At 45.7% G+C, this 16,809-nt stretch overlaps 1 protein-coding gene across 1 annotated transcript in view; it reads right to left on the reverse strand.

Annotated features, from left to right (window-relative positions):
• Positions 1-16,809, reverse strand: part of LOC127002430 (zwei Ig domain protein zig-8-like) — a 60,510-nt gene that overhangs the window by 36,865 nt on the left and 6,836 nt on the right. The window contains exon 3 of the mRNA XM_050868345.1: positions 7,645-7,739. Within this exon, the coding sequence (XP_050724302.1) occupies positions 7,645-7,739 (95 nt within the window). The remainder of the gene's footprint in view (positions 1-7,644; positions 7,740-16,809) is intronic.

Below are 16,809 nucleotides of genomic sequence, written 5' to 3' on the forward strand. Positions count from 1 at the left end.
CTCTTGGGAAAGAATTGATCTGACCATCAGTGGTGAGGATTTCCAAAAAATAACAATTTCGCAGCCTATTGAAAGACAGTATAGAGACAGTAATGGGGAGTATATGTGAATGCATTACATCCTAAAGATCTTTACGCCTATATATATATATATATATATATATATATATATATATATATATATATATATATATATATATATATATATATATATATATATATAAATATATATAAGAGAGAGAGAGAGAGAGAGAGAGAGAGAGAGAGAGAGAGAGAGAGAGAGAGAGAGAGAGAGAGAGAGAGAGAGAGAGAGAACAGTTTAACAGAGTAAGCCGAAGGGTTAGAGGTTGGGAAAAGGTCAAGAATATTGGACGTATCTCCAGTTTTTAAGGACAATAGGAGGCACTCCATCAGGTCCTGAGGTCCTGAGGTCTCTGAGAGCTGAGGCCAGAGAGGGCATAGAAAACATCACTCTTAAGAATCTTAATAACAGGCATAAAAGAGTCAGAGGGGGGATGAGTAGGAGGAATATGCCCAGAATCGTCCAGAGTAGAGTTGTTACAGAAAGTTTGAGAGAAGAGTTCAGCCTTAGAGATAGATGAGACGGCGGTGCTGCCGTCAGGGTTGAAAGGAGGGAAAGATGAAGAAGTGAAATTGGAGGAGATATTTTTGGCTAGGTGCCAGAAGTCACGGGAAGAATTAGAAAAAGCAAGGTTTTGACATTTTCTATTGAAGAAAGATGCTTTGGTAAGTCGAAGAATAGATTTGGCACGATTCCGGGCAGAAATGTAAAGATCATGGTTAGCAGGAGTGCGAAGGCTCTGGTATCTTTTGTGAGCTGCCTCTCTATCTTTGATAGCACGAGAACAAGCGTGATTAAATCAAGGTTTTTAGCATGAGGAGTAGAGAAAGTACGTGGAATGTATGCCTCCATTCCAGAGACAATCACCTCTGTAATGCGCTGGGCACACACAGAGGGGTCTCTATCCTGGAAGGAGTAGTAATTCCACGGGAAATCGGAAAAGTACATCCTCAGGTCGTCCCACCGAGCTGAAGCAAAATGCCAGAAGCATCGCCTCTTCGGTGGGTCCAGAGGATGTACAGGAGCGATAGGACAGGATACAGAAATAAGATTGTGATCGGAGGAGACCAACGGAGAGAACAGTTTGACAGAGTAAGCAGAAGGGTTAGAGGTAAGGAAGAGGTCTAGTATGTTGGGCCGGTCTCCAAGATGGTCGGGAATACGTGTAGGGTGCTGAACCAGCTGCTCTAGATCGTTGAGAAGAGCAAAGTTGTAGGCTTGTTCACCAGGCTGGTCAGTAAAAGAGGATGAAAGCCAAAGCTGGTGGTTAACATTGAAATCTCCCAAGATGGAGATTTTAGCGAAGGGAGAGTGAGTCAAGATGTGCTCCACTTTAGAGTTCAAGTAGTCAAAGAATTTAACAAAGTTAGTAGAGTTTGGTGAGAGATAAACAGCACAGATGTATTTAGTATTAGAATGACAATGAAGTCTTATCCAGATGGTGGAGAATTCTGAAGAGTCAAGGTCGTGGGCACGAGAGCAAGTGATGCCGTTGCGCACGTATTCGCAACATCCAGCTTTGGATTGAAATTTAGGATAAGAGATAGTAGGAGGGAACAGAGTAGAGAATGCTGGCAGTAGCCTCAGAGACCTGTGTTTCGATGAGAAAGAGAAGGTGAGGTTTAGAGGAGGAGAGATGGTGTTCCACAGAATGAAAATTAGAACGAAGACCGCGAATGTTGCAGAAATTGATAAGAAATGTTGGCGAGCATGCACGTTTTTTGGTGAGAGCTGTGCCAGGATGTAATTTTTTTTCCGTGTTAACCTGCATGCCAAAACGCTGGTAGGCACCCTGGTACAGATTAGCTGTTTGTTGCAGATGTTCTGTGTTCTGGCTTAGGGTGGCATTGTCATCAGCATATTGAAATTCGTGGACTCGTGTGGTGGTTGTCCTCGTCTTAGCTTGGAGTTGGGCAAGGTTGAAAACCCCACTGGGGCTTCTTTGGGGATCTCATCGAGCATGGCGGCAACGTATAGTGAGGAGAGGGCTGGGGCAAGGACACAACCTTGTTTCAGGCCGCCGGAGATGGAGAAAGGTTCTGACAGGGCCCCCTGCTGAAGCACTCTTCCCACCATGCCATCACGAAGAGAGCGGACCAGCGATATGAAACGGTCTGGCCAACGGGTCTTGGTATTTTGTCAAAAGCCTTCCGGAGATCCCAGAGAGTAAGGTTGGGTTCACACGAGACACTTTTTAGTGGTCAGTGGCCTCCACAAAAAGTGGCCACCACAAAAAATGGTCGCCACGAAAAATGGTGGGTAGGTGCACCATGCACACGAGCCACTCGGTGGCGGCCACTAATGAGTTCAGTACGTGGGGTTATGGATCTCGTAGAGGCAGCAGCTGTCTGTGCTCTCTTGGCAAAAAGCGCAGAAGAAAGTACTGGGTTCACCCCATAATTAGCAACAGATTATATACTGCGTCTAGCATTCCACACATCATTTACAGAACTAAAAGAGCACCCTGATAAGTTTTTTGACTACTTCAGGAAGTCACAGGACAGCTTTGATCATCTTATGACAGTAATTGGTCCACGTATAACACGGCAGGACACCAACACGGGGAAGTGTGTGCCAGTAGAAGAGAGACTTGCGGTAATCTTAATGTAAGGCTGAACATGAAGAATATAAACTCACATTAGATGTACGTAATTTATTGACAACTCAGCAGTCTTTGCTGTTACATAACATTTCCACTTTCTACTTCCTAATAAATAAAACTACCACATTCAGTAGTTAATCCACACCAGAATCTATGAATATGCAAAACGGTGAAACGAAATGAAACATTAATTCTGAAAGCATGTAAGAGCTTATTCATCATGTCCTGAACACAAGTTATGCGTGAAGGTCATACTTATACATCATTAAGCAGTTAAAATGCATAAAGGTCAGTGATCTTGCGCGTTGCGTGCGGACAGGTGTCAGATCGTGGACGTGACTTTTTTTTTTTTTCAGCGCCGGTAGGCTTTCTTGAGGGCGTCTCTTGAGAGAGAGAGAGAGAGAGAGAGAGAGAGAGAGAGAGAGAGAGAGAGAGAGAGAGAGAGAGAGAGAGAGAGAGAATGAAAAAAGGAATTTGCAAAATAAGCAAAATGGGAAGCAATAAGGATAAGAGGGGAACGGATGCTGCCCCGAAAACCATTCCAAGGTCATTCTTAGGATGATCCGTCACGTTCCTTCGGCTCTTCGTTCTGCCATCCCGGATCCGACAAACTCCGTGATCGGCGCCTTCACGGTGGTTTCGATTAACTTAATACTCCCGTCTGGTGGGTTAAGGGGCAAGTCTTGCTCCAACCCTCCTCGCCTCAGCGGGGCTGGGGAGCGTCAGGGGGCCCAAGGTCTCCCTGGTGAGCTCAGGGCCCAGGAGTCCCGGCATGCAGAGCGCCTCGGCTCCCCCGGGGCGTTCACGGCGGTGCTGGAGATCCCGAGGGTCCAGGGGCGGGGGGTGGGGCCAGCAAGACAGCACTGACCATCTTAATAACCAGATGACCTAGGTAACGACACGTTCATTACACGTTGTAAAGGGAAGGTTTACTGAAGGCAATCGTGTCATCTCAGCAACAGAAAACATATCAGAAAAGACAAAAATTTAGGCTGGGTTCACACGAGACATGGTCAGTGGCCGCCACAAAAAGTGGGCACCGCAAAAAATGGTCGCCACGAAAAATGGTGAGTTGGTGCACCCTGCACAGTGTGCACACTAGCCACTCGGTGGCGGCCATTAAGGGCCGAGTCACATATACGCGGTTCAGGGATACGGTTCATTGCGGATAGCTATCCGCAATGAAAAGTATATCTATCCGCCATAATCCGCCACTATCCTTAACATTCCGCACGGAACCGTGGAGGGGCTGCGGTTGGTTTGAAATGTTCAAAAATACCGCAGCGTGCCGCCACGGCTGAGCATCCGCAATCGAAACGCAGTGGCGCCGCAAGAGATACGCAATAAATCCGTTTTGTGCGTAATCGATCCGCACTGAACGTATTTGATCCGCAATGATCCTCAATGAACCGCAACTAATTTTAAGCTGGGGTCACACACACGCGGTTCTGCGATACGGTTCACCGCGGATAACTATCCGCAATGAAACGTATAGCCGTCCGCCATAATCCGCCACTATCCGTAATATTCCGCACGGAACCGCCAAAATTCAATCCGCAATGAACCATATCGCTGAACCGCGTATGTGTGACCCCAGCTTAATGAGGTCAGTACGTGGGGTTATGGGTTTCGTAGAGGTAGCAGCTGTCTGTGCTCTCTTGGCAAAAAGCGCAGAAGAAAGTACTGGGTTCACCCCATAGTTAGCAACAGACTACTGCGTCTAGCACTCCACACATCATTTACAGAGCTAAAAGAGCACCCTGATATTTTTTTATTTTTTTTATTACTTCAGGAAGTCACAGGACAGCTTTAAAATCATCTTATGACAGTAATTGGTCCACGCATAACACGGTAGGACATCAACACGAGGAAGAGTGTGCCCGTAGAAGAGAGACTTGCGGTAATCTTAATGTAAGGCTGAACATGAAGAATATAAAGTCACATGTACGTAATTTATTGACTACTCAGCAGTCTTTTCTGTTACATAACATTTCCACTTTCTACTTCCTAATAAATAAAACTACCACATTCAGTAGTTAATCCACACCAGAATCTATGAATATGCAAAATTGTGAAACGAAATGAAACATTAATTCTGAAAGCATGTAAGAGCTTATTCATCATGTCCTGAATACAAGTTATGCGTGAAGGTCATACTTATACATCATTATGAAAGTTATAATTCATAAAGGTCAGTGTCAAGACAGGGAAATTGGCGGGTAGAAGGGTGGCGGTCACCGATAGTGGCTCGTGTGCACGCTGCCATTTGAAACAACGGTATCTATCGCCGGTCACAGTGGCGTGGTCGGGAAAATGGCTCCGCCCGCCACAACTCGCCACTGTTTTGTGGCGACCACAAAAGTGTCACGTGTGCATGCACCCATAGAGATGTGTGTGTTCTATTTTGACCATTATTTTGTGGCGGCCACTGGCCACTAAAGAGTGGCTCGTGTGAACCCAGCCTAAACATGAGTGGTTGTTGCTGTTCCTGGCTTTTCTCTTGCAGCTGGCGTGCGCAGAATAGCATGTCTATCGTGCCTCTGAATGGGCGGAAGCCACATTGGGATTCTGGTAGAATGGCTTCAGCCAGTCGGAGAAGCCCGGGATATATATATATATATATATATATATATATATATATATATATATATATATATATATATATATATATATATATATATATATATATATATATATATAGCCAAAAACTTTGCTCTCTTCAATGATCTGGAGCAGTTGGTTCAGCACTCTACACGTATTCCCTATCGACCTGGAGACACGTCCAACATTCTTGACCTTTTCCCAACCTTTAACCCTTCGGCTTACTCTGTTAAACTGTTTTTTTCTCCTTCGGGCTCCTCCGTGTGTGTGTGTGTGTGTGTGTGTGTGTGTGTGTGTGTATGTGTGTGTGTGTGATAAAGATGGAAAATGCAACAGAGAGAGAGAGAGAGAGAGAGAGAGAGAGAGAGAGAGAGAGAGAGAATCACCTGTCCTCAGGGACTGACCTCACTCTATCATCATGATACATTTTGGGGCTGTTAAGACGGTGACGGGGAGGGGCGGGGAAGGCAGGGAGGGGGAGAGTGAGGTGGCCATGGACGATGAATTAGTAAAAATTTTAAAAGATTTGAAAAATTCAAATGAGAGCCCAGCTCAGGTGTTCAAGTGACAACGGCCCCGACTGTACTCTTTTTTTTGCTGTTGTTTACGTCTTAGCCTATAGCGCCGGCAGGCTCTCTTGAGGGGCCTGTTGGGCGGCTCGAGCCTGTCTTGGCGCAGCAAGTGTTTATAGCGGCGCCATCTATTTTGGGCTCATGCTGACCCCCGGAGCTCATTCTTGATTTCCTATAAACAGTTCCTCTAGAGTCCAGGTCGATAGGTTGTCTGCAAGACTTCAGTCTTGGGTCACTCGCCGTGACATGAAAAATCCCAGGTGGTAGCGGTGGATTCGAACCCACGTTATCACGAACGCGGCGGAACGCGGGACTAGCACGTTAGCCACTCAGCCACCGTATCCCCAATTGCAATTATTCTATAAAACGAAGCAATCTTAGCATTATATAGCCTTATTAGATTATTAAATCATTAAATATAACAGTTTAGTGGTAAAGATTTTGCAGTAAAGAGCTGACATATGAGTGTTGGGACTGTGTGGCAGAGCGGAGGGGCGGGACTGATCCGAGGGAGCCAACACCCAAATGATCTTGCCAACCTGGTTTTACTATGACACAGCAGCGCCAGGCACTCACACTGAAAAAACGATGTAATCTTTGAGTGGACGAAAGCGGAAGGTGCGATTAATAGTAAGTTACCATTAACACACAGGCAGACAGGCATCATTCAAATATTGACTTTGGTTTTTCGGGCATTGTTTTCAACTTATTTATTTGAAGACAGAATGTTGTAGCTCAAGGGCACACAAAAAAGTAAACAATAATAAAAAAAAAAAGCCCGTTACTCGCTGCTCACAAAAAGAATCCAGAGGTGGCCGAAAGAGAGGTCAATTTCGAGAGGAGAGGTGTCCAGATACCCTCCTCTTGAAAGATTTCAAGTCGTAGGCAGGAGGAAATACAGAAGAAGGAAGATTGTTCCAGAGTTTACCAGCGTGAGGGATGAAAGAGTGAAGATGCTGGCTAACTCTTGCATAAGGGGTTTGGACAGTATAGGGATGAGCATGAGTAGAAAGTCGCGTGCAGCGGGGCCGCGGGAGAGGGGGAGGCATGCAGTTAGCAAGTTCAGAAGAGCAGTCAGCGTGGAAATATCGAAAGAAGATAGAAAGAGAGGCAACATGGCGGCGGAAATTAAGAGGTAGAGGAATTTATTGTGAGCGCACCCTTAACACTTAACCACTTAGGCAATTACCTGACTGCCCTCCCGATACATCTTTACCTCCATCCCGTTGTCATATGTCACCTGACCCAGCGTCTGACCTACATATGGTGAGACTAACATCTTGCCGCCGTTTGAGAGGGGATACACCCTCCTCTAACGCCATCATCCGAACAATTCCAGACCGCCGAGCCCAACTTTCCTTCATATAGTACTTGCTTTCTTTATAGTCATGTAGAATGTATCTCTAATATGTACGTTTTCAGTCGAACGGCTGCAAAGACTGAATAAACCGCTTTCATGTATTATTACACACAGGGAAGACCTAGTGTTACGTGACAGAAGTGTGACAAGAGGCAATGGTAAGAAATTGAAGAAGAGCGACTGTAGGAGAGACATCAAGAAATACAGTTTTCCATACATAACAACATGGAGCGGACTTGACGAGGAGACTGTGTGTGCAAAAGCGATTCATGAATTTAAAGCCAAACTGGATAATAAGCGTTATGGAGACGGGACAGCACGAGCCTAGTACGCCTCTTTTCCTGTATTTCACAACTAGGTCAATACACACACACACACACACACACACACACACACACACACACACACACAAACATACATAAACTCACCGTTATAGACGAAGAAGCTTGTGACTGGGAGAATCAACAGCGTCAGGACACCAGTTACTTTTCCTATACTGGCTGACCCCACTGTAGACATAGTTCTGAAAAAAAGAAAAAAAGAATAATTGTAAGTGTGTGTGTGTGTGTGTGTGTGTGTGTGTGTGTGTGTGTGTGTGTGTGTGTGTGTGTGCGAACAATATGACTAAAGTGAAACCAAATTGTCGAGACCGTTTTGGCGTTGGCTCCCGCGGATCCATTTCTCCCCTCTGCTCTGCCACACAGTCCCAACACCTATTTTTTAATCTAATATGTTACCTATAGCTTACATATGAGAGGAAGAGATAGGTGTTGGGACGGTGTGGCAGAGCAGAGGGGAGGAAGGGACCCGCGGGAGCCTACGCCAGGGCGGCCTCGACATATTTTGAAGACTTTAGCGTTGGCAGAAATATCTATTTGCCGACGTTTCGATTCTCCCATGAAACATCACCAAAACTAAAAATGAAATGACACCACTATGAGATAATATAACAACGTGTGAAAAGAGTCGATAAAACACTAAGAGTAAACTGAAAAAGTAACAAGTACATGGGAATATATATTTTTTGATGAATGTACGAGTTTGAGTATTGAAATATACGTAATGTGAGAAAGATCACTTGAAAGATGAAGCTGTAACTGAACAAAATTGGGAACGTATAGGTCACGGCTAATTAAACAGAGAGAGAGAGAGAGAGAGAGAGAGAGAGAGAGAGAGAGAGAGAGAGAGAGAGAGAGAGAGAGAGAGAGAGAGAATTGAAATGAATTATGAAAGGTACCAGCACCAAGCTTAAAAGGCTATATGGCACTAGCAACAGTCATGAGTACTTAGATCAGAGGTAGGAGACGAAGGGTGGTCAGAGAGAGAGAGAGAGAGAGAGAGAGAGAGAGAGAGAGAGAGAGAGAGAGAGAGAGAGAGAGAGAGAGAGAGAGAGTAGCAAACCTTAAAAACAAGATTTCGTCATGAATGTTTCCTGTATGCTGAATGAAGGCTGCAGCTGACGTATCAGGATGTTATATTATTATAGGGTGATTCAAGTCATTACTGAGGGATCCAATCGGGAAATGATTTGGTTTTGGACAGTCTGTTATTAATTTGTTCGGTATGAGATCCCCTTATGCTCCGAAATCCTGATGGTATGGAAACATGGACTAGCAGACGGCAGAAAGCCTGTTGGCTATTGCCAGGCTGCCTGCTTTCAGTGATTTAATCAATCCGTTTGCCATAGGAGTGGCTTGCAGGGAAGGATTAAAGCACTTGTGCACCTACTCTTGGATATGTTCAGTTCACTCCCGTTGCAGCAAAGTGGCGATCAATGCGTTTCTTGAAGGAGTTGATGCTCTCTGCGCTAACCACTTCTGCAGGGAGGCTGTTCCAGTGGCGAACAACCCTATTCGAGAGTTTTTTTTTTTTTAACAGCACAAGGACAACAAAAAGATGTAAAAATAAGCCCGGTAACTGTTGCTCTCATACAGTGATAAGTATAGAGTAGCCAAAAGAGAGGTTAATTTCTGATGGAGAGGTGTTTTGATACACTCTTCTTGAAAGAGGTCAAGTCATGGGCAGGGGGAAATACAGACGAAGGAAGACTGTTCCAGAGTTTACCAGTGCAGGGGATGAAACAATGGATATGCTGGTTAACTCTTGCATAAGGGGTTTGGACAGTATAGGGATGAACATGAGTAGAAAGTCGTGTGCAGCGGGGTCGTGGAAAGGGGGAGGCATGCAAAGTTCAGAAGAGCAGTCAGCATGAAAACATCAATAGAAGATAGAAAGAGATGCAACATGGCGGCGGAATTTAAGAGGTAGAAGGCAGTCAGTAAGAGGAGGAGAGCTGATGAGACGAAGAGCCTTAGACTCCACTCTGTCCAGAAGAGCTGTGTAAGTGGAGCCCTCCCCCACACGTGAGATGCATACTCCATACGAGCGCGGACAAGGCCCCTATATATGGAAAGCATCTGTGCGGTGGAGGAAAACTGGCAAAGACGATACAGAACGCCCAACCTCGAGGAAGCTGATTTAGTAAGAGAGGAGATGTGAGGTTTCAGGTTGAGATTTTGAGCTAAGGATATACCGAGGATATTTAGTGTTGAAGAAGGTGACAGCTGAGTGTTGTCGAAGAATAGGGGATAGGTGTTTGGAAGATTGTGTCGAGTTGATAGGTGGAGAAATTGGATCTTTGAGGCATTGAAGGATACAAGGTCCCTTTTACCCCAATCGGAAATGATAGCAAGGTCTGAGGTTAAGTGTTCTGCAGCCTCCTGTCTGGAGTCTTGTTATTCCTGTTGAGAGGGTCTTCTGTTGAAAGAAGTTGAATAATGCAGAGTGGAGTCGTCAGCGTATAAGTGGATAGGACAGTTTGTTATAGAAAGAAGATCATTGATGAATAACAGGAAGAGAGCCCTGTGGAACACCACTGTTGATAGGTTTAGGGGAAGAACAGTGACCGTCAACCATAGCAGAGATAGAACGGCCGGAAAGGAAACTGGAGATAAAGGAACAGAGAGAGGGATAGAATCCAAAAGAGGGCAGTTTAGAAAGCAAAGACTTGTGCCAGACTATCAAAAGCTTTCGATATGTCTAGAGCAACTGAGAAAGTTTCATCGAAACGGCTAAGAGAGGATGACCAAGAGTCAGTTAAAAGAGTAAGAAGATCGCCAGTAGAACGCCCCTTGCGGAACCCATATTGGCGATCAGATAGAAGGTTAGAAATGGAAAGTGCTTTTGAATCTTCCGGTTAAGGATTGACTCAAAAGATTTAGATAGACAGGAAAGTAAAGCTATAGGGCGGTAGTTTGAGGGATTGGAACGGTCCCCCTTCTTAGGCACAGGCTGTATGAAGGCGCACCTCCAGCAGGAAGGAAAGGTAGATGTTGATAGGCAGAGACGAAAGAGTTTGACCAGGCAGAGTGTCAGCACGGAAGCACAGTTTTTAAGAACAATAGGAGGCACTTCATCAGATCCATAAGCTTTCTGAGAGTTGAGGCAAGAGAGGGCATAGAAAACATCGTTCTTAAGAATCTTAATAACAAGCATAAAGGAGTCAGAGAGGGGATGTGTAAGAGGAATATGCCCAGAATCGTCCAGAGTGGAGTTTATACAGAAAGTATGAGCGAAGAGTTCAGCCTTAGAGATAGATGAGACGGAGGTGCTGCCGTCAGGGTTAAGGAGAGGAGAGAAAGATGAAGAAGTGAAATTGGAGATGTTTTTGGGTAGGTGCCAGAAGTCCCGGGAAGAATCATAAAAAGCAAGGTTTTGACATTTTTTATTAATGAAAAAGGTTTTGGTAAGATGAAGAATATATTTGGCACGATTCCGGGCAGAAATATAAAGATCATGATTAGCAGGAGTGCGAAGGCTCGGGTACCTTTTGTGAACTGCCTCTCTATCTTTGATAGCACGAGAACAAGCGTGATTAAACCAAGGTTTTTTAGCATGAGGAGTAGAGAAAGTACGTGGAATGTGTGCTTCCATTCCAAATACAATCACCTCTGTGATGCGCTGGGCACACGCAGAGGGGTCTCGATCCTGGAAGCAGTAATCATTCCACGGGAAATCGGAAAAGTACATCATCAGGTCGTCCCACCGATCTGAAGCAAAATGCCAGAAGCATCGCCCCCTCGGCGGGTCCAGAGGGTGTACAGGAGCGATAGGACAGGATACGTAAATAAGGTTGTGATCGGAGAAGCCGAACGGAGAGAACAGTTTGGCAGAGTAAGCAGAAGGGTTAGAAGTAAGGAAGAAGTCTAGTATGTTGGGCCAGTCTCCAAGACGGTCGGGAATACATGTAGGGTGCTGAACCAACTGCGTTGAGGAGAGCAAAGTTGTAGGCTTGTTCACCAGGCTGGTCAGTGAAAGAGAATGAAAGCCAAAGCTGATGGTGAACATTGAAATCTCCTAGGAAGGAGATTTCAGCGAAGGGAGAGTGGGTCAAGATGTGCTCCACTTTAGAGTTCAAGTAGTCAAAGAATTTTACATAGCTAGTAGAGTTAGGTGAGAGATAAACAGCACAGATGTATTTAGTAATAGTATGACAATGAAGTCTTAGCCAGATGGTGGAAAATTCTGAAGAGTCAAGGTCGTGGGTACGAGTGCAAGTGATGTCGTTGCGCACGTAGGCGCAACATCAGGCTTTGGATTGAAATTTAAGATAGAGATAGTAGGAGGGAACAGAGTAGAGATTGCTGTCAGTAGCCTCATAAACCTGTGTTTCAGTGAGGAAGAGAAGGTGAGGTTTAGAGGAGGAGAGATTGTGTTCCACAGAATGAAAATTAGAGCGAAGACCGCGAATGTTGCAGAAATTGATAAGAAAAAGGTTCGAGGAGTTATGAAGACACCTCTCAGGTCGGTAGCCAGAAGGGGAGTCCTCCCTGGGGGAATTTGTGGTGGCACTTCGTTTGGCCTGTATAGTTAGCATTACAGCTACTCTTTGATAAATATGCGATCACCAGGGATCACATACTTAAACCAAAACCAGTCTGCCAGTTTCGGTTATGGTTTTGAAACTTTCTCAATGATATTTGTGGATAAAATTCCTGAAGTAGTTGTTGGATTTTGTTCCATATATATAATGTAAAGGAAAAAGGGGATGGAAAAGTATAGCACAGCCCAGTCGACAATTGTGAGTCTTGGGAGGTTATCTCATTTTGCTCATTTCGTCCGTTGTCTTTGAGCAATGTCCTCAAGAATTGGAGTTCGTTATCAAAGTTAAAATAATTGGACCAGATTCTAAAAACTCGAGGCACAAGGGATATAACTAAATTTGCTTAAAATTGCAATAGAAACATAATTCCATTTTATCCCTTTCGACTTGGGTTTTGAGACTCTGCTCCAGTGAATACTAACAAACCCGGACCTGCGGAAACCCTAAATAGACAATGCTGAACATGCCATTTTTTTTAATCAAACACACACACACACACACACACACACATACAGCAGCATTCACCCCCCCATCCTCTCCCCATGGGACGAAGCGGCCACCTGTCACTTTTTTTGGAAAGCGGCTGACACCACATCACTGCCTAAGTCAGCTTCCGTCAGGTCATACAGACTGACAGGCCCCTGACTGACTCGGCAGTGAAACGGCTTGGGCAGTGGCTTAAGCGACACCCCTGGATTGAAGTGACGAGCGAGGGACCCAATTCACTTCTATTTTATTGTCGGAACTACATAGGTTGCTTGGTGTTAATCTCATTTTTACCACTTCTTTCCACCCCAGCGGGAATGGGCGCATCGAAACACTTCATGGTCCCGTTAAGGCAGCTCTCCGGAAACTCTATGCCGACAAGCCAAGGGAGTGGCACCGCTACCTCACTCGTTCTTTGTTTGCCCTTAAGGAAATCTCCAGTGATAGGACCGGCTTCTCCTCCTCACTGCTGAAGGATCTATAGGAAGATCAAAACATCCAGGGAGAAGAACGGACCAGCTTCCAATACGTTCTGGAACTCCGAGACAAGCTGTTGGAGTGTGTCCAGCTTTCTGCCCAAACAGCCGAAGTAAGTACTGCCCGCTACAAGTCTTACTTTGATCTTAAATCTCAAGACAGGCAATTTGAACCTGGTGATGAAGTCTTAGTTCTTCTCCCCAGCCACACCATTAAGTTACTTGTCGCGTGGAGCGGCCCATACAAGGTCCTTGAGAGGCGTGGTAATGTGGATTACCTTATCGAGGAGCCTCGAGGACCTAAACTTTACCATGCCAACTTGCTGAAGAAGTACCATCTCAGGGCAGTTGTCAACAGGCTGCACGTTCTCGACGAGACTCCAACTCTTGAAACGGAAGAACCTCTTGTCAGTACCGTTCACGTAGTGGAGGAGGAATCACCTGACGCCAGCTCCACCGAACTTCCCATCACTACCGATGAGTGGCAAGATTTTCCACCCCCGGGTATACCTGACATCAACTTTTCATTACACTAGGAACTACGAGCCGACATCGAGGAACTGCTTATGGACTACCGGGATGTATTCTCCGCCACGCCTGGCTGTACTTCAACAATTCAGCACGACATCGTCTTCACCACCACCGACACAATCCAATCTAAATTATACCCCGTTCCCGTCCATCTTAAGCCTTACCTTGACGAGGAAGTTGACCGCCTTTTCGAGCAAGACATAATTAGGTTATCATCTTCTCACCACTGCAGTCCTGTTGTTATGGTTCGTAAGTCTGATGGTTCCTACAGGATGGCCATTGATTATCGGAAGTTAAACTCTGTTACCATGCTGAGCCCTCTTGTAATATGGAAGACATCCACAAGTTCGCTGGTGCTAAATACTTCTCCGAAATTGACCTTTGTAAAGCTTATTACCAGATTCCATTAACTGACAGAGCAAAGTCCCTAACTGCCTTTCCAACCCATCGAGGTCTCATGGAATTCTGTCGCCTGCCGTTCGGACTCGTCACAGCATGTGCGACCTACATCCGTCTGATGCGTCTGGTCCTCGCTGGTTTACCCAACATCTCTTTTTACTTTGATAACATCTGTATCTACTCATCAGATTGGTCCCAACATGTCACCACCCTCAGAGCTACTCTCGAGGGGTTGCGCTCTCATCAAGTAACGGCCAAAACCTACCAAGTGCCGCTTCGGGGTTCACTCCATCCAGTATCTCGGATTTGTTCTGGACGGAGGACAGCTGAGACCCCAAAATAGCAAGATAGAAGCTCTCTGCCGGATGACCCCCCTTTGTCCAAGAAAGTTCTCCGCAGCTTTTTTGGGCATGGTTGCCTTTTATAGTATCTTTATTCTCCAAGCATCCAACTATACCTGCTGAAGAAAGTAGTCCGCGAACAACAAGACGTCGCTGAACTGTTTTGATCACCTGAAGCAAGTCTTGTCTGCTGAACCAATGCTGCAGGTCCCAGATTGTCGCTCCCCCTTCATCCTCAGGACTGACTCTTCTAATCATGGGTCAGGTGCTGTCCTGCTACAATATCATCGAAGCCAACCTCATCCTGTTGCCTATGCAAGTAGGAAACTCCTGGACCGGGAAAAGCGGTATTCCACTATAGAGCATGAGTGTCTTGCTGTGGTTTTTGGTATAATCCGTTTTGACTACTGTCTCAGAGGGCAGGAGTTAATTTTGGAAGTGGATCAAAAGCCCCTGTTGAATCTGGAGACTTTCAAGGGGAAAGAGGACCGGGTGTTGAGATGGGCCTACAGGTTCCGAGTCGTCCACATTGCAGGGAAGGACAATGTGGGGGCAGATTTATTTAGCAGACTTCCTGCGTAAGTCAGTCCTCATGAGTTTCCTCGCCAGTGCCTCCCTATTTTAGTTTATTGGCTTATATCTTTTTCATTATCCAGTTGGTAGTTGTTCGAATCTACCTGGAGTAGATGCTTGTATGGGGGCCTGTGTGAGGGCAACTACCACCTGAACGAGGCGAACGACCTGCACACTCTCGCTGCTCGTGCGCTTCAAGCCGTTCGATGCCTCGGATGAACAAACCACCGAGGCCTCTTAACCCGCTTCGGGAGGCGACTTGGTGGGTGGTCAGCGCATTCCTCGTCAGACAGAAGCTTAGCCTCGTCCTGACCACTTGCTTCTTTACTGGCTCCAGCTCTGCTCTCACTCGGGTTTCCTCAGACCCGTGGGCTTGTTCTGGGTGCCCTTACCTCGCTCCACTCCACGCCCTGACGCCCGTTACTGCCGTGACCCTGACGCCCCTTCTCCTCCTGCGCCTCCCTCGTCCACCACGTCTACACCTCTTCAAGGACGAAGCTGTGCTGCCTCGTCACTGCCACACCGAGGACGGGACGAAAGAAGGAAGAAGCCGTGCTTAGGTTCACCGCTGAGTCCGGCGTCCTGAAGCCTTCCCGTTGGAGACTTCCACTTTTGTGAGGCTGTTTGGGGTTTATCTATTTTCTATAAAGTTTTCTGGTGTCTAACCATTTCTATTGTGTTTTGTGTTCATACCTTCCGATTGCAGCACCCTACTTGGAACCTTGTCATTGGGGTACATTGTGTCCCTCCTGAGGCCAAGGTGGAGGCCGTCAACAATGTGAAAAATCATTAGGTTTCACAGAGCGATAATTATGAATTGGTTGGATATCGCAAGTGATGACACGCTTCTATTTAATTAAGATAAACACTCCCTATCCCAAACTACCACAAAGTAACCATTACTTACCTGATTCAAACATTGGAGAACCAACGTGGAGAGCGATACAAGAAATATTTTCCTAAATACTACGGATTCGTAAAAAAAAATAGGGAATTCGGTGATATATTAATCTTCCGAAAACCACATAGGAAAATAATTTGTGTAATTAGCTCTGCTTATCCGAGAATAGATTCAGTATATTGGAGATGGACGTCAGCAGATCGAGTCCCCTGCAGATGCTTGTAGGCCATGGACATGTATGGAATTATGCTACACTGAGCTTTCTACGGTAATTTTTGTACATATGTACAGTGAAAGTATTAACCATAAAGGTTGTGGAAAGGCGAGACGATAAATCAACTCGGGGAGCAGGATGTTAATGGTCGCTGTCTAATATCCGAGTGAGACGCTTTGTGCCTCTGTGGACGTGACGTCAGTTACGGTGAAGTCGAAGCTTCAACACGTGAAGTCATTTACTGCCACACCGGCCATCATACCAGCAAGGAATCGCCGGTATAAAAAAGTTTCTCCCATTTAACATTTTTACCGCCAAAAATTAATTTGAATAATAATCTTACTAATTACCCGAAGTGCAATTTCCCCAAATAGCGAGTACTTTCTCCCTAATAACATATATGCTTTAACTGGATGAAACTATAGATTAGAAAAATTCCGACAAACAACATCACAGTCTCCCAAGTAAACTCGCTCTCCAGCGATTTCTGGACAAGATTGGCTGCTGCCGGCAGTGTGTGATCATTTTGCCCACACCAAAAGGTCTTTTCGCCAAAAGTCAATCCGCTTACACGCTAAGGGAATTTCATCCACATTAGATTACAGTTGTCTGGGGAGGTCTGGGGTCTGGGGAAGCGGTGACTGTGTGGTTATCGTGCCGGTACGGCGTTCAAGAAAACACGGGTTTGCGTCCCGCCAGCCGCGACCAACAAACTGGCAATGTTTCAGTCATCGCCCAGTCTCCTGAGACTACTCTCATGATGTCCTGAAGACCATCTATCAGCCCAGAC

This window comes from Eriocheir sinensis, chromosome 23, assembly GCF_024679095.1.
Source record: "Eriocheir sinensis breed Jianghai 21 chromosome 23, ASM2467909v1, whole genome shotgun sequence".
Lineage (NCBI taxonomy): Eukaryota > Metazoa > Arthropoda > Malacostraca > Decapoda > Varunidae > Eriocheir > Eriocheir sinensis.